Source organism: Fusarium oxysporum, chromosome VIII (genome assembly GCF_013085055.1).
Source record: "Fusarium oxysporum Fo47 chromosome VIII, complete sequence".
Taxonomy (NCBI): Eukaryota; Fungi; Ascomycota; class Sordariomycetes; order Hypocreales; family Nectriaceae; genus Fusarium; species Fusarium oxysporum.
In genome coordinates this window covers 1,242,160-1,259,468 of record NC_072847.1, presented here as the reverse complement: position 1 = coordinate 1,259,468, position 17,309 = coordinate 1,242,160, and the positions used below count along the sequence as shown (strand labels likewise).

At 48.2% G+C, this 17,309-nt stretch overlaps 4 protein-coding genes across 4 annotated transcripts; 1 reads left to right on the top strand and 3 right to left on the bottom strand.

Annotated features, from left to right (window-relative positions):
* The first annotated feature begins 2,083 nt into the window (after positions 1 to 2,083).
* Positions 2,084 to 4,886, top strand: FOBCDRAFT_47106 (major facilitator superfamily domain-containing protein). Its single transcript, XM_031188790.3, has 6 exons — positions 2,084 to 2,536; positions 2,597 to 2,828; positions 2,900 to 3,032; positions 3,083 to 3,132; positions 3,253 to 3,745; positions 3,795 to 4,886. Exons 1-6 carry the CDS (start codon positions 2,356 to 2,358, stop codon positions 4,842 to 4,844), a joined length of 2,139 nt encoding a protein of 712 aa, XP_031036055.1. The 5' UTR covers positions 2,084 to 2,355; the 3' UTR covers positions 4,845 to 4,886.
* A 490-nt stretch (positions 4,887 to 5,376) lies between these two features.
* Positions 5,377 to 7,746, bottom strand: FOBCDRAFT_296922 (P-loop containing nucleoside triphosphate hydrolase protein; the record flags this gene model as incomplete). Its single annotated transcript, XM_031188793.2, has 4 exons — positions 5,377 to 6,087; positions 6,145 to 7,281; positions 7,334 to 7,579; positions 7,633 to 7,746. The coding sequence occupies 4 exons, from the start codon at positions 7,744 to 7,746 to the stop codon at positions 5,377 to 5,379; spliced, it is 2,208 nt and encodes a 735-aa protein (XP_031036058.2).
* Positions 7,747 to 8,639: 893 nt separating this feature from the next.
* Positions 8,640 to 11,331, bottom strand: FOBCDRAFT_229085 (uncharacterized protein). Its single transcript, XM_031188794.3, has 5 exons — positions 10,893 to 11,331; positions 10,771 to 10,828; positions 9,441 to 10,699; positions 9,180 to 9,391; positions 8,640 to 9,130 (listed from the first exon to the last, which is right to left on the bottom strand). Exons 1-5 carry the CDS (start codon positions 11,132 to 11,134, stop codon positions 8,751 to 8,753), a joined length of 2,151 nt encoding a protein of 716 aa, XP_031036059.2. The 5' UTR covers positions 11,135 to 11,331; the 3' UTR covers positions 8,640 to 8,750.
* Positions 11,332 to 15,826: 4,495 nt separating this feature from the next.
* Positions 15,827 to 17,013, bottom strand: FOBCDRAFT_263113 (uncharacterized protein). Its single transcript, XM_031188797.3, has 3 exons — positions 16,620 to 17,013; positions 16,196 to 16,560; positions 15,827 to 16,144 (listed from the first exon to the last, which is right to left on the bottom strand). The coding sequence occupies exons 1-3, from the start codon at positions 16,898 to 16,900 to the stop codon at positions 15,966 to 15,968; spliced, it is 825 nt and encodes a 274-aa protein (XP_031036062.1). The 5' UTR covers positions 16,901 to 17,013; the 3' UTR covers positions 15,827 to 15,965.
* Between the last annotated feature and the right edge of the window lie 296 nt (positions 17,014 to 17,309).

The window sequence follows — 17,309 nt, the reverse complement described above, 5'->3', positions numbered from 1 at the left end:
TATCGTGTTACACTGTTATCCGTGTTTCTTTATGCGACAGCCGTGCACGACCCAGTCGGGAGTGATCTTGTCGTATGCCGGAAGCCGTCCGTAGGCTCTTTTACGATTGTGTAAGGGAATAAACCCACTGTATTTGTCTGGGCGGGTTGCACAATGTGTAGCGTTTACGTACAAGCAAGCAGAGAATACGCCCGTTTCGGTGCTTTTTCCTGTCATCATGTTGTTGATGGACTGCACGTGTTGATAGGCCTCGACACGAGATGAGGGGAAATTCGATAACGATGTTGTGTGAGTGTGATGCAGACAACATTGCCGATCTTTTCAATCCATCGTCATCGATGTGATGATACCTTCGGATGTATTATACGAATTCAGGTCATCCATCACACGCGTCGATCAAAGGGCGTGAATAGAAGTGAAAGAAACGTCAGTCAATTCATGAAAGTTGCCGTTCGGCGAGATCTGCGACCAAGTGACCGCGGTGAGATTGAGTGGTGAGCCCAATGCGGAATGATGCGGATGATGGATCCCATGGAACGACTCTATTGCTTCTGGAAGCCTTCCCATGCAAGGGGAGGCAAGAAAACTTACGACATCTTTTCTAAGTGATAAAAAAGCTTAGGTAAGGTGAGTATATCTTAGCAAGCCTTTAGGTCAGTTTATTTTGGCACCTTAGTCTAACGTCAGAAGTTTTCTTGCTCCCTAGCAGAAGCAAACCTCATGGATCGATGCCTTAGGCACAAGGTTTGTCAGTGATTTGTTCTGGAAAAACAAGGGCCAAGGGGTCTTCCTTGTCTGACAAGTCAAGTCTGACGGAGTGCATCACATCTAATTTCTGTAACACGGCGTCAAATTTGGGAGTTGAAAAAGGTCAAGCGAACCAGGGTCGAGATGTCCCTGCGTAATAATAATCACGAAATAGCCTCTTTGACATGCAAGCCTCTTATTGAATAGACTCTGTATATGACATCCCAAGTCTCACCACACCCAAAAACTCACTACAAAAACGACCCTGTTCTTTCAAGTGGGGGGCAGCCATCTCAGTGTAAGACGCGGGCGTTAGGTTCGAATGCTCTCCACCAGGGCGAGTTTGGCCACTGACCTCCGATGCTTTCCAATTGGCTCTGCTGATTTAGTGGATTGCAGGGGGTGAGCAAGGGTGCATCTGCTTGAAAAGGGAGTCTCTTGAGTCTGGAGTGACGGGGTCTAGCTGAGTATGAAACCCTGGGCTGAGATTCACCTGGGCAGGATAGACTATCGACTTCTCTAGAGCTGGACCTTTTTCCTGTATGGACTCATATACTATGCTCGAAGGAGGAGGTGGTTAACAGAATGACCTGCTTCGAACAAGGCGGGCCTTGTGGGCTCTCTAAAAGCATGGGCAACTTGGTGTTCCATTCATCTCAGTGGTCTGCATCCAATGCTCAACTCTTACTGGCTCGGGGAGACTCGAGTGGGTGTGCAGTGGACTTTCCATCTTGCTTCTTCCTCGGCTTCCACTGTGGGCAGTGGCTTGGCCGGAGATTCCATTATGGAAGGCGTGCGCAGATGCGTCTCCACCATTGCACCTGCCTCAAAATCACCACCCATCCATCCATCACCCAGGGCATCCCCCATCCGCTACAAGGAAGGTACTGTGCCTTGACAAGCACGGCCTCGCACGCTATATCCGGCCGTATTCTCTATCAATCCCAACTGTCTGGACCCGTCAGGAATCCTCTCACTTCCCCATTTCATCTATCATCGTTGTTGTTGGTGAGATCGTAATATTTTGTTCATTCTATTACCTCTTCTTCTCTGTACATTGCTAGGGCCTTGCCTTATCTTAACCTGCATCACCAACTATCGCATCCCCTTGACACCTACGAACCCGCATACTCCGACGGTCAACTACACCGAAACCCCGATCCATGGTATTCGATGTCGAACTTGAACTGTAGAACAAGTCTATCTTGCCCTCGATAAATCATCGTCGATTAATTTGGGGGTATTGGATTAGAAGGAAGTTACGTTTTGGCCTTCATATTGGAACATCGCCTCGAGCGGCTATCATCTTCGAAGTGAGGTGAACAACTCGACTCGACAACCACGAACCATAATTTGGGGAAACGACGATAGTATTGGATTGATCAGACTGGGCTGGAAATAACTTGCAAGAGTTGGATCAATTGCTGCGAAAATCACAAAGATTCAGAGTCTTGATTCTATGCATTCCTGATCTCTTAACGGAGCAGCACCCGAAGAGGTGGAGATCGGTATCGCGAAACTCATCCCGAAGCGTCCCCATACAGAACAACCCATGTCGTCGATTACGGATATCATCGCTCCTGATATTTACTCGCCTTCAACTTGAAAATGCCAGACTACGACGAAGACATGCTGCCTCCCCCGGCATCAGGCTCTCAGCAGGATCGCACTTGGGGTGGTAATAACGCTTTTCACAACTTCTTCAACGACTTCTCTCACATCCCCGACCCAAATCTTCGCCGCCGCCTTGCTTTATCTGAGATTGATAAAGTCCCCTTTGGTGCATACCGTATGTGATTCAGAGCTTTTTCTTACCGGTTATTGTTGAAGCTCATGCTGACCAAATTAGACGTCCGAGCCGTATTAGTGGCAGGTGTTGGTTTCTTCCTTGACTCTTACGATATTTTTGCCATCAACCTCATCACGATACTACTTGGAGTTGTCTTTTGGGGTGACCCTAATCCTCAGAACGGCTTCAGTGGCAATGATGGGTACCTACCTGACCGAGTTAACCAGGCTTTCAAAGCCTCTACGAGTGCTGGAATCGTAGTGGGAATGATCGTCTTTGGATGGCTAGCAGAGTTAGTACCACCTGTCTACACCGACTAACTTGATCATATCTTGGACATGAATGTGCTGACAACTCAAATAGTGGTTTTGGCCGCCGCCGTATGTATGGTGTCGAATTGGGTATTATCATCCTAGCGACGCTTTGCTGCGCTCTCATCTCCTCTAGCCCTGCAATGGGATCGACAGGTCTCCTAATCTTTTGGCGCATCATCATGGTAAGTCGGCAAAAATTTTACGTTTCGCAGCATTTCCTGACTATATCCAGGGTATTGGAATTGGCGGCGACTACCCGCTCTCAAGTGTCATTACCTCCGAGTAAGTGTCCTCGCTGTCATGTTGCCACTCAGACTTTGTGGCTGGGGTTTAGTTCATACCAATCGCCCTGATACGCCCTGATACGCCCTGATCAATTCAAGCTGACTGAGATCCCGCTAGGTTCGCCCCGACAAGGTGGCGCGGCGCTATGGTTGCTGCTGTCTTCTCTATGCAGGGACTTGGACAGCTCGCAGCTGCTATTGTTGCCCTAATCACTACTGTTGCTTTCAAGGACGCTTTTATCGGTGCTGCTGATGAAAGCCAATGCGGTTTCGAGTGTCGATTGGCCGCTGACCGAGCATGGCGAATTATTGTTGGAGTGGGTGCCATACCTGCTTGTGCCGCCCTCTATTACCGTATCACTATCCCGGAAACTCCTCGATATACCTTTGATGTTGAGCACGACGTCGAGAAAGCCGATGCCGACATTAAAGCATACGTTGCCAGCAAGTCTAAGGGTTCCTTTGACGTTGTTCATCAAGTCAGGAGTAAGCGCGTAGCTGGACGTAGCCTTGACGTCCCTCGTGCTTCCTGGTCTGATCTTATTTCCTTCTTCCGCCAATGGGCCAATTTCAAGATGCTATTAGGCACAACCTTGTCCTGGTTCTTTTTGGTAAGTGCTATTGTCAGACATTGCTTAACTCCTGCTAACTTCTATAAAGGACCTCGCTTTCTATGGTCTTGGCCTTAATAATACCTTTGTCCTTCAAGCTGTGGGCTACGGTGCTGGCAACTCCCTTTTTGAAAAGCTTCACAACCAAGCTGTCGGAATGATCATTTTGACATGTGCTGGATCGCTTCCTGGCTACTGGACTGCCATTCTTAGCGTCGACACCTTTGGCCGCAAGCCGTTACAGGTTTTCGGATTTCTTCTGCTCACCATTATCTTCTGTATCCTCGGCTTTGCTTACAAGAGCCTGTCACAGGGGGGTTTGCTTGCGCTCTATATTGTAGGCCAGTTTCTCTTCAATGCTGGCCCTAACACGACCACTTTCATCGTTCCTGGCGAATGTTTCCCTACCCGATATCGATCGACCGGCCATGGCATCTCGGCTGCCATGGGCAAAATAGGCGCAATTATTGCGCAGGGCATCAGCATCCCTATGGTGCGACAGGGATCCCCCGAGAGTTGTAAAGGCACCGATTGTTCACCAAACATGCACCGACTGCTCCAACTCTTTGCCCTTTTCATGTTGTTTGGTACTCTGGTGTCCTTGTTGATTCCTGAGACCAAGGGCATGACTTTGGAGGAGCTTTCTGGAGAACCCCGCACAAGCTACAATTCTGGATGCAATGGTAGTATCAGTCTTGGGTCACCAAAGCTCAGGGCTTGGAACCCCTTTGTCGGTGGTCAACCCGCAGGATTCTCGTATCCTAGATCCAGAATGAGTCACTTCCGAAAGAGTGACCGTGTTGGTATCATGACCTCACCGGAACTCATGGCGGAGACATCCCGACTTCGAAAACCTCGCATCTGGAGAAGACACCGCAAGGCCAAGTCGAGCAGCGGTACAGATATCGCTTTGAGCACTCGAAGCTCTGGTACAGGAGAGGATGAAATATTCCCAGCAGGCCCCCCTGCATCTTCGTCTACTCCTCCACAGCCACCGCCGACTTGGGGAGCTGGCTGGGGACGAATAGATAGAGGAGGACCACCTCCGCTGTTGAACTCGGTCCAGCTGCAGGATGTTGGAAGTCTCTTGACGAAATGACCTGGATTGACAAAATTGGTGTCGTTCGCATGATTCGCATATCTCTGGCGTTGGTGGAATAATGAAATTTAGACTATGATACCTTAGATGTTTGTTTTTGCATGGTTGTCGAGTTGAACATCGACATTTGGAGGCTTGGGAGCAGAAGTGCTTCGCAACTTGTACGAATGAATAACGAATACAAAGAATCCCCAATTTATGAGCTGCAGACTTTGGCAATCCAACTGAGTATGGATGATGATTGTGAAACTTCTAAAGCTTACGATACCGTGCTTGTCAATTATCAACGAGTCTACGAGGATACGTATGGAAACAGCAACTGGTACTTCATGCTAACAAGGCTGATGTTCGATTTCACAGTCTATTATTACAAGCTTCTTACAAAAAACTTCTTCTGCCAGACCATCTATGAGAACCTCAATACTATCCCAATTCTCTCGAAGTCTAACAAGGCGGTCTACCCCCCCCCCCTCCCTCTAACCCTTCTCAGACACAATGAAAGACCAATAACTTTGTCTAGTCTACCAAAAGGTCATCCACGGAGAATCTTGAGCGCTTCCTTCAAGTTGGCCACATCACGGGTCAACTTCTCACGACGATCTCGACTGAGCATATCTTCGCCGGCAATAGCCTCGAGCTGCTCAGGTGTCATGTGGAACACGACTTGGTCGGACAGAACGGTGAGGGGGCCATCGGTGTCGTCGAGGAGAAAGAAGTCGATGACTTGTCGGCAGACAACATCGACGAAGCGACTGCGGGCGATGTCATAGTAGGTCAAAAGAACATCGTGAATGTCCTGGCAGATGGTGGCCAGGTTGGTAGGCTTGGGTCTACCCTCGACAGCGTTACGAACATGTTTGGCAACTTCAATATTTGTTTCGTAACACAGTTGCAAGGCAGTTTGTGTAGTCTTCTCGACCAGCTCACCCAGATCTTCCCCTTTTGATCTATTCTCAGCTAGGTTGTTGCCAAAAGAGGGGTTGTAGGTGATGCTGCGGCCTTCGAACTCGACCTTCAAGAGGAATTCGGTGTGGTTAACTGCACGCTTGTACCGAGTCTGCAGGTCATCGATGAGGAAATTCCAGAGTTCTTCGCGAATAACCGGGTCGGGACAGCAGCTGTCAAGGACCTTGCTGATAAAGTGATGCACGATGAGAATGGCATTGGCGATATGGGCTCGGGCCATGCCAGACCACTTCTTGGATTGCTCTTTGAAGTTCTTGGGTAGCATCTCACCACCGAACTAAGAGATAAGTCAGAACATTCATCCAGGCAAGCGGCAGGAAAAGACAATACTTACAGTGCCGAGTTCATAAGCACGGGAAGAAAGCCACTCCCTCTCAATATACTGCATGATATCCTCTTCGTTCGACTCCGGCCACTCGAATGCATCATGAAGAACGCCATCCTCCAGCTCTTGTTCTCCCAAAGCAGGGATGTCAAAAGAGATACCACGGCGGTACAAACCATAACGATCGTCGGTAGGCTCGGCCTTTGCTTCCTCTGAGGCTTCGTCTTCCTCGCTAGGGGCTGGGGTCACCTCTTTGTCGCTAGGACGATGGAACTTTCGTGTCTCGCCCCAGTCATAGACAGACTTCGCGAACTCCTCATTGATTTCGCGAATTCGGGTAATGAGCTTTAGATCTGTGCCAGTGTCGAAGAGATTCTCGCGGCTGTACTGTCCATCAAGACCACAGTGCTTGATACGAGTGAACTGAGCAGCAATCTGTCCGATATAGATACGCTGCTGCTCAGTAGTGCTGCGTGACTGACCCATGTCTTTGAGAAGTGTTTCAGTTTCTTTGAGAATAGTCGCAAGGTCCCCACGAACCTTGGGGAACTCGCTCTTGGTTCGGTCCATGAGGAGCTGTTGAACACGGACCTTGAGCGCCGGGATACCAAGTCTGTCAGGGGATAGCTTAGTCCAAGGCGCCTTGGAGAAAAACTCCTTCTCAGCGCGAGTTCGCTCCTCAGCACTGGAAGAACTGTCATCGGCACTTCGGTTCTTCACAACGCAGTATCCAAGCTGAAGATCTCTTCGCTTTCCACGAACGAGGTCCACCACAACAGCCTTCGTAGCCTCCTCGACAGCCAAGTCAGGCTTTGTGAGAACACCGAGAGTTCGCTTACCCTCAGGATCAACTTCCTTTGCGTAAGTGAGAATCTTTTGGTTTGCGATGTCGCCGTTACAAGGGACGACAGCGAGGATGATAGTGCGTGACTCTTGGATGTACTTTTGCACCATGTTCTTGACGAGCTCAATATCCTCCTTGGTAGTGACGCCAGGAGTGACGTTCTCAAACATTCCGGGAACATCGATGACGGTCAAGTGATCTTCGTTGGGGCCACTGATCTCGACGCGGAGAACATCGCGACTGAAGGCAGAGCCAGTAGAGCCATCACCAGACTCTGACTTGATACCCATAACTTTGGCAGCCTATCAATACTACGTTAGGCGATGCGATAAGTGATGAGAATATGTTACTTACATCTTTGAAGATCTGGGCAAACTCCTCGGCATCGAGGTTCGTGGCAGTGCGATGAAATGCCTTTGCTTGCTCTTCATCTGCATCGACAGCATGGATAGAGACAACGATGCTCTCCGTTTCCTCACGACGACAGATGATCTCTGTTGCATGGCGAGTGCAGAGAGTCACGGAGCGAGGGAAATGAAAGCCAGTGAGAGACTCGAGTACACTGGACTTTCCAGCACTCTGGTCACCAACGACAACCATCTATATGAGCGTTAGCTGAGAGTATCTGGCGCGAGATGATATAGGAGACATACCTGAGGGAGAGGCACCATGTTGGAGATGCCTAGCTCTCGCAGCTTGTCCATCTTGTCCAAGAGGGCTCGATTGCCGAGCCCTTGCTCGGACTTGACTGCCTTAGCGGTAGTCATCGTGACAAAATGAAGTACTTCGGAAGAGTATCTCTTGTATGTCGCTTGACGTGTCGATGGCTTGGGATGAGGAGAGATATTATCGCCGTATGGATTTGACGATGGAAGAAGAAGAAGAAGAAGAAGAAGGAAAACAAATTAGCCAGGGGAGAGAAGAGAATTTATACGCTTGAGTACACCTTTGCCTGCGAATCACTCACGGACAGGAATCCAGGGACTGTCGGTTACTTGCAGTGGCTGCCAGTCGTGAGTGGCCATCACCTCACTACAGGCCCTGCACCAAGGCCCAGCTATTTCGATATTTCTATTTAATACAGTTAAGGAGCCTTTAGAAGGCTATGCTACTTCTACCTTATCCATGCCATTGAATGTGATGGCGCAATCTGCGGCCTTGAGACCAGGCATAGATGGACTTGAAGCGGGATGCTGCATTCACCGAAACACCAGCCTAAATTAATGTGCGAATCTGAACCAATTGAGACTGAGATTCTGCCTTGTAGGTACCTATCAGATCTGGTCTCCAAATTCAACAGTTTTTGTCTTCTGTTATATGGTGATCTGCTGCGCCCTGCTATTGTGGTGGAGTTACATCTCCAGAAAACGGGCCCGTATTCCTCTTTCTGTTGTCTCTTTTCTCAAGTTGTTGGTTGACCCTTGTAAAATGTCGACCAACTGCATAACAAGATGTCTCAGCTCCTAGCTAGCAGGGTTGTTGTGATGTGATCTATGGAGGCACATACAATTATTTCCTTACATAGAATGCCCCCGGGGTAGACCGAAAACCCTTGAAATGCGCAGTTCCTGGAAAAGTCGCACCGGCCATATATACCGGCCTGTTGGCCACGGCCACCAGCGGCAGCCACAACAAGAACAGAACACCAAAGACAATTGTATCGAGACTCAATATAACAGTCATTCCATTAATTCATGCTGGGGTATCTCGCTAGCTAGATAAAAACGCCTATTCCTTTTCCAATCCCATATATATCTGTAAATATAACTAATCACCACAAAGAAACAATTTCCGTAACAGGGATACCGCAAGATGCGAGATCCTGCCTCCTCATATACCAAGCCTCAAGCAGAGCCATCTCCACAGCCCCAGGAGCCTCTGTCAAATTCGACAGCACAGGCCCAACAGTTTTGGGTTCCAAGGCAGGGTCCAAGACACCGCGGGGAGAAACACATCGAGATGGAGGATGTAAGGCGGACTCGAGAGTATGAACAAAACGCTCGGCGAGCGGGTGTGTTGAAGTTGTGTATTGCTTGGCTGTTGTGAGGTATCGTGTGGCTTCCTCGGTTACAGGGGCGGGGTTGGTGATTATGTCTCTGAAGAGAGGATGTTGGACTAAGACGGAGAGAGTCATGCCAATTATGCTAAGGGCTGATGAGAGTTAGAATAAATATTGTAGTAGAAAGATGTCTTGACTTACCAATAGCAGAATGACTCTCGGGAGGACCATCAAAAGTCACCAATCTCCTCTCGCGGGCCATGATATCTTCCAGCTCCACGCTTGCAGCATAACACGACTCGAATAGTCCTGCGAGCATTGATTTTGCCATTATCGAAGTTGGCTGTGTTGCGTTGCTGCTTATAAGCTTCATGATCGCTACTCGGGGGATCAATGCCTTGGTCTCAAGATATCTATAATTTGTTAGCTTCTCACGTCTCGACATGGAGTTGATCAACATACCTCATGCGCAACAGAGTAGCTTGGCGGCGGAAAACTGCCTCGGGCTGTGTACAGGGGAACTTGACGCGCAGATGCTCAGGTATAGCAGCATGCCATTCCTCCAAATCACAGTCCAACTTCAGTGCATCGGATAGAATATTAGAGACTGGTTCTCTAACAGACCCCGTTTCGTGGTTGACAGAGTCTTGAATAGGCTGAAGAATATCGTCGTACAGTTTCAAGGTTTGGTTGAAGAAAGACAGTCGTGAAGGGGTATCGCAAGGTTGAACTCGGTCGGGGTTGTGAGGGAAGGCCTCAAGATACTCGTCGTCGATTTCCTGAGGCAATGTGCCAAATGTTGGGTTTGTCTGGCTTCCAGGGGAATTCTGTATCCTGACAAGCAGAGCACAAGCACACCACGCCCTTCTCCGTTCCTCGCGTTCAGCCTGTGCCTTTCCCGGGAGATCAACATGAAGCATGAGACCTTCTGCAAGTCGAAGAGCCATGCCAGTCAACATCCAAGTCTCCTGAACCGCACCTGCTCGTCGCAAGAATCGAGCATGAACAATCAAAGCCTGGACGACGGGAAGAGATGACACGGATAGTAGATCGACGAGGAGAAGAGTCTTGGCTTGCTGGTGAAATTCGAAGGCGTGAGATGCGTGCGACTCGACGGATTCTGTAATCGAGGTTTTGGCAAGCTGGCCAATGGCTAGCATTCCTAAAAGGAGAGAGTAGGTGGCTGCGAGTTCGGTGGCTTCCTCGAGGGGTATGTCACGGCGGTAGCGAGAGTTTGCAACAGCGATGAGGCGATGATATCGTTGGTAGAAGGATGGTCGATGGATAACAGGCATGGTGATCCAGTCAATGTTGAAATACTCTGCTAATAACTCATCCATGAGGTCTGCTGGAGGAAGGGTGATCTTCTGGAGCATCAAAGCTGCCTTGACGTTGGAAGAATAGGAGCCGAAAGACGAAGGCTTGGCTGGAGCAGCATCTTCGAGATCATCGGTCAATGGTGGACTAGCTCCCATAAGATGATGCGGGCGCGAGTAGTAGCTGGCTGGTTCATGAACTACTGGTAGTGAACCAGCTCTGGAAGAGAAGCTGGGCAAAGAATAGCCAGAGTCGGTATGAATTGGAGGAAGAGCATGATCAACATGTCTTGGAGGTCTTGCTATACGCTCAGACACAACACTGGGCGAAGTAGATAGTTTTCTCCATTCCTCATGTGCAGGCGTCGTAGCGACGAAAGCATTGTGGCCGTGAGCTACTAATTCCTAGAGGGCGTATGAGTGAATGTCCTGAGCGTAGGGAATATGAGTAAGGTACTTGGTATAAAAAGACTTACTAGCTGCTTCTCCTTCTCCTCAAGCTCCTGCACTCGCTTCTGGAGAGCACGGATGTAGCTATCATTCAGTTTAGTATCTTATCTATAATGGTCTGACGATGATGATTATGGCTCAAACTCACCTCCGCGACGAAGCGATGGAGCCTTCATGCTCAATCTCAGGATAGACACACTGATCAGCACAGAGACCGCGTCTAGAACACGAATCGCAAACAGGTCGTGCACCGTCACAGCGAATTTTACGATCGCGACACTGTCGACAAGCCAAAGACCTGGCCTTTCCCGGCCTGGCAGTTGCGTGTTGTCGGCGGGTGGCCGAAGCGGAAGCCGATGACCCGGGAGATGAAGCCTTTGACTTTGTCATGACTGAACTCTCTGTCCTTTGGCTTTCGGGTCGTCGGCTTAAGCAGTCCTCTCTTTTTGATTTTGGAGGTTGAAGCGACGGGGAGATTGACAGTTGCGGGTCGTCAATTGATGTCTCTAGGGAAGAAGGGAACGGAAAATTGGTCGTGACTCGTTGGGCGCCCCCTTGACCATGAGCAGGCCGCGGATGCGCTCCAAGACGGCCGCCGGGGTGGCCATTTCTCACGGTTGTCGGTAGTCGCCGTGTGGTTTTTCGTCTAGGTTCCAAGTGGAGATTTCTGATCACGGGTGTCGGGACGTCGGTGTATAAACGGGGACTTTGCACGTAATGAATCTGATGATATATTGGATTTCTGATGAAATCGAGACACTGAAAATACTCTGACCTCATTCTCCTATAGTCTCCATAAGTGATTGCTTTATCCTCCTGCATTCCCCAGATAAAGAAAGGGTCTTGATGACGGTTTCTTAGGGAGTCCCCTCCAAAATTATATGGAGACGGACGGATTATCGGCCATCGGTCATCGGCTACATTCATTGGCGTTGAGGGTCATCGGATCCATCAAGGGCCTCGACAACTCCCCGACCTCCCCGACATCCAGAACAAGGGTCGAAGGCATGGGCTAATTACGTACATCAGAATCAGAGAATTCACTATCATGATGTTCGGTTCGACAGCCGTCACTTGTAAACAAACTTATGATATTTCCTCGAGGTAGAATCTATGAGGAGAAGTATTCTTAAGCATCAGAGACCCTAGACAACAGTAGTACAGCTCCTTACATCCATTTATCATAATTCTCTCAACTCCCCGTTCGTTATAAACACACACACACGATCATTCTTCGCTCTCGGTCCGTCGCGCGGCCTCTTCCCTCCGACTTCCGCCACTAATCGTCGATTCCACCCACGCCAAGGGTCGAGACTTGCACGAGCTCCCCGTGACCCAGTGACGCCACTGAAAATCTCATCCTCTCTTCATTCCCGTCTTTTGTCCGGCGTATCGACAGCATGTCACCGAGATCCCGTCATAGGCGAGCCGATCAACACCACAACGACCAGCTGGTAGCATACTCCAGTACAATGGCTGTCAAGATGTAGTCATGCCTTCAATTTATGAGTTATTAAATATTACATGTCTTCCGGGCAAAGTAAACAAGCTATAGTACCTAACCATCTCGTCCTCATTGCACCCCGTAAACGAGTAGATCTGTTGTTTTCAGCTTGAATCGAAAGAACAGCATCACTGTCAAAAATTCACTGGGGCTCTAAATTTATCCGCTGCAGCATATTTATATATGGCCTGTAGCATATCTAGAAGGCCAAACCCCGTGCTCTGAAGACGAAATTCTCAACAACTTTTTCAAACTCATACATTGTCTCCTGCTGAATGTAGGATATTTCTCCCTACGAGTGGTTAGCTAGCACATATTTCCAAGTTATCCTCTCAGAATGGGACGAAACCTATAATATGGGGGAAGAAAAAAAAAGAATAACTCAAGGACAATGTAATTCCTCACGATCTTGCCATAAGATTCATTACCCTTCAGAGCCATAGCGTATGTAAGTCAGAAGCACCTATTGACAGAGCCCACCCAAGACAAAAGGGAAACACCGTGAGGATTTTCCCCAGGCCGATGCCTCTGATAGGTTCTGGGCAGACAGTATTTATAAGAGCCCTGTCATGGGGAGCTCTTTTACCAACTAGGAACCGCCCCTCGGGGGGAAATAAAACTTCTGACGACAAAATAGAGCGCTAAAATTAACTGGTCTAAAGGCTTACTGATATACATAAAACTTGCCTAACTATTTTCATCACTCAGGATACAGGTCTTAGGTTCTCTTGCCTTCCTAGTCGCCCAGGTTCTTCGCGTTGGCAGTCCTCTATTCCTTATGGTCTTTCATGGATGGATTCTTATCTATACTCATCTACTACATTGATAGTTTTTAGGAGGGGAGTGCGTGTCTCGTCTAAGTACTTCCTTCCTACGCCAGTGTGTTCAATACTTTTGTGTCTTCTGATATCTTTATATCCCCGAGCTTTCAAGCAAATAAGCCAGGCCTCGGCCAACTAATATCAACCTTGGTATCATAGCGTTGGGCAGGCCGAAAAATACCTCCATAACCTCTTGGTAAATAGGAAGAAAAAGATTGAAGAAGGCATTGTCGTCGTTTCTTCCTTCTTACTGACAATCAGCCGCCTGCTTTTAAAAACCATCATGGCATTGGTAATCAACGAACCCAGGCGGCATGGCCATGGTATAATCAGCATTCCACAGCATGATGATGACCCTCTATTAAAAACATATTACACGATAAGTATAATAGACAAGGGGCCTATCTATGCCATATCCTTTCAACCAACTCCATCGACTTCCACCTAAATAGGCAACATCTTAGCACAAATCTGGTTTGGGAATTGAGTTCGAACATCATTTGCGATTGCATGTAATACATCATATCTCGATAGAAGCAGTGTGGCGATGCGCATCAAGTGACGTCGAAAGCTCTAGATGATCAAATTTTCAATAGGGAATACTCCCCAAACCAAAGACAGAGCTTTAGATACGTTAACGAGATCCAACACCAGCTGCAACGAATACTCAGGAAGCACGATGAGGCACGCCTTCAAAAGATACAAACTTCTTTACAGTACCATATAACACTATATAATCATCCATCTCCAGGCCTCAAAAGGTTAATAGCAATATCTCGGAGCCTTGCATTTATCCATCGATTATCCCTTCTGTGCCGCTCTCATATTCCGAAAACGGGAGTTCGGGTCATTCGCAAATCCGGCTGTCTCAGACACGAAACTGCCGTGTCACCAAATACAAGGGCACCTGCATTTCTATTAAATAGACTCATGATAGCATGCGAGACAAGTGCTGAATAAAGTTCAGTTGACAGACAGCGCGTCAGGGCGTCCATGTTACGTTATATATTTTTACCAGGATCAAGGGACGAGACGCCCCTTAGTTAGAGTTTATGATGTTTCAGGGCAGAATATGCTTAAAATGCCAGGGTCTAGTGATAATTGTGTCAGATGCATTTATGCATGTCTTGACTCGGGGCAAGTCTTGGCAGATGAATTTGAAAGTCTTTTGTAATGCTCTCAGGTCTAAGCCTCTATTCGCACTCCGTACGGCTTTCGCCTACTGGACAGGGGATGCTGAGATTCGGTAGATAAAATGCCAAGACTCCCGTCGCCGAACTCATGGCTTCTCCGTCATGAGGTTACCAGTGGGATGGCTTGTATTTATCCGTGATGAGGTGCTGATTAATGTAGCTAACGCTGTCTGGCTTGAGTTGAGATTGGTGCACGCTGGTTCTTCCATATTACTGCTATTCTCCTAGACTTCCATATTGGATGTAGTGGCCTTCGGCAGATGAATTTGCGTGGCAAGTGTTGGAGGCCTTCCAGACCATGCCAAGCTTCAAAGGGTCCAAACTCGTACCATTGACCCATTATGTGTTTGATTGTTAGTCATCCCTCTGCCTTTCGGCTTCATGGCCGTATGTGATCTTGAACAGCCCGGAGAGAATCTATGACTCTTTGCTTGGAATCACCCAGAGCATCTCAAGACTTGAGGCTATCAGGCTGTGGTAAACTACAATTGATCTCAGCATGATATTTCTTACGAAAAAGTGAGAGGCCAATGGAGCTAAAATCAAAAGATTTACGATCATAACCTTCACTGAGGACCATGGTGATACTCTGAAGCCCAGCAACACGTCTTAACACATTCAAAATTCTGACAGCTTGTTAGCCTGATTTATATGGCCAATATATCATAACTCTTCCTAGATCAAGTGATTCATAAGTCACGATAACAGAGTGGTTGATGCTGTGAGACTTGCCTCTTGAACATTGGCCAAAACCCAACTTGGAGGACCTACGATGCAAAATCTTCTGGCTGGTCATCAAGTCGATCTTAGCTATGCCATTTCTCCCGTAGCTATGGACGCGAGAGGTGATCTGATACATCTAGGCATTTGGGATGGACTCAGTAACTACTTCAACGGGGACAATGAAGATCATCTGAGAGCCCGCCCAAGTCAGCAAACTTTGTTCACCAAGTAAGGCTAAGTCCGATCTGCAAACGAACCACATATTTACTGCCATGACAATGACGCGATCTCACAGGAAATGCTCCAAAAACCTCTTGTCACTGGATGAGAGAATAGGCATTAGGCAACAGCAAGCGTTGACGCGACACCTTTCGCCCCCACGAAGACATCGCAACGATCGTCCATCGATATCTTAAACAAGTAACAGCCGACTAGTGATAAAAAGAACTTACAAAAGATCCGTTTGCTTAGCGAAGTCAATTGACTTGGTATCTATCTCGGCATAAGCTGAGTGAATCTCACTGCTTCGCCAATGCTCGTATACTTTGCATGTCAGGGTCCAGGGATAATTGGGCTGCAATGGCTGACAGCGCATTGTTTTTCGTATCTTGCATCTTGGCCAGTAATCGCGATGATCTCGTGATGCAATCAAGAGATAAGCATCAAAAAGTCCAAGCTTCTGCATTGCTGACTCGCGAAGGATGCCACAATGGTAGGGTGTTAGTGGGAGTGGACCTATCGCGTGTAAGACTTTAAACTCTCGTCAAGATATGCTTAAATGGACCTTTATTTGAGGCGTTCACTTCAGTCTGTGGTGTTATCACGATAAAAGAAAGAACAATTAATAGTGAGGCCGTATATTATAGAGACATGTCTATTGTCTATATGCGATATTAAATGAGATATGAGCAGTGCAGTTCTTTCCAATGATGTATCCAATAAATCGTAGTCACATCAAAGAAACGGTAGACAAAAGGCGCTTAAGCGTGGTGAGCGTGACGGCGGAAACGAGATCGCTCAATGTACTCGGACAGAGAGCGCTCATCAACGGTCTTCTCATCCTCAACCTCCTCATCATCCTCAAAGTCACGCTTGGTACGCTTGGTGGTCTTGTACCAGTTGGCAGCGGGGTCACCAAGGCACTGGCCAACAGTAACAGCTATTAAAAGGTTAGTTGTGACAAAGAATAATGCTCAAATAGAATACTCACGAATGCGGGTGCTGCGCTTGACGGCGTCAAGGACCTTGGGGATGAGGTTGCGGACAGTGTTCTCGTGGACATCGTGGAAGAGAGCAATGGATCCACCGTTGGTGATACCCTTCTTGAAGAGGTTGAGTGCAGTGTTGGTCTCAGCCGGGGTGTTGTACTCCCAGTCAAGAGAGTCGACATCAGCATTGATGACGTGGTATCCGAGAGTCTTCATGACGGAGAGGGTGTTGGCGTTGTAGCTGAAGTAAGGGGGTCGCATGTACGTGGGCCACTTTCCAACGATCTTGAGGAACTCAGCCTCCAGACGAGTCATCTGGGTTCGGACATTGGCGTTGCTAATGGTAGCAAGGTCGGGATGGCTGTAACTGTGTGAGTGTTAGCATATACGAACTGTCACACAGCATATATCAATGATGAAACATACGTGTGAGAGCCGAGCTGGTGACCCTCAGCAACGACACGCTTGACGGTAGCAGCGTAGTCGTTGATGTTGGCCCAGTTCTCGCCGTTCATGAAGAAGGTAGCCTTGTAGCCGTATTTCTTGAGCTGGTCGAGAAGCTCGTTGGTGTAGGCGAAAGGACCATCGTCGAAAGTGAGGGCGATGTTTCTGTCGACAGTGCACTTGGTGATGGCGACGCCGACAGGGACAGCGGCAGCGGCAAGCTGCAGCAGGCCGGCGCAGGTAGCGAGGACAGAGAAACGCATTTTTGAAGAGGGTATTATATAGTGTAATGGGACGTAAACGACAGTACTGAAACTAGAATAGCTTCAAAAGAGAGATGGAGGCGAAGAAACGAGTGAATGAACTGCGGCTGTTGAGTTGAACCTGAGACCGTCTAGAACAGCAGAGGAACTTCTTTCATATATACTTATTTCTCGTCCCCTTCAGAATTTCTTTCGCGGACTTTAGGGAAAACTGCACAGCGCAAATCGTACCGAGCTGAATCACCCAGAGCCGGGTATGGGTGTGGCAGCTATGAGCATGGGTATCCCTCCCCTCAACCTTGCCGTCGACGTACGAGGCCCTTATGGCCCTTGATAGCGCGTACCTATTTGTGCAGTATTAGTCCTTTAGTGTGCAGATAAAGACTGCAGCAGGGGTTATGAGTTCAGA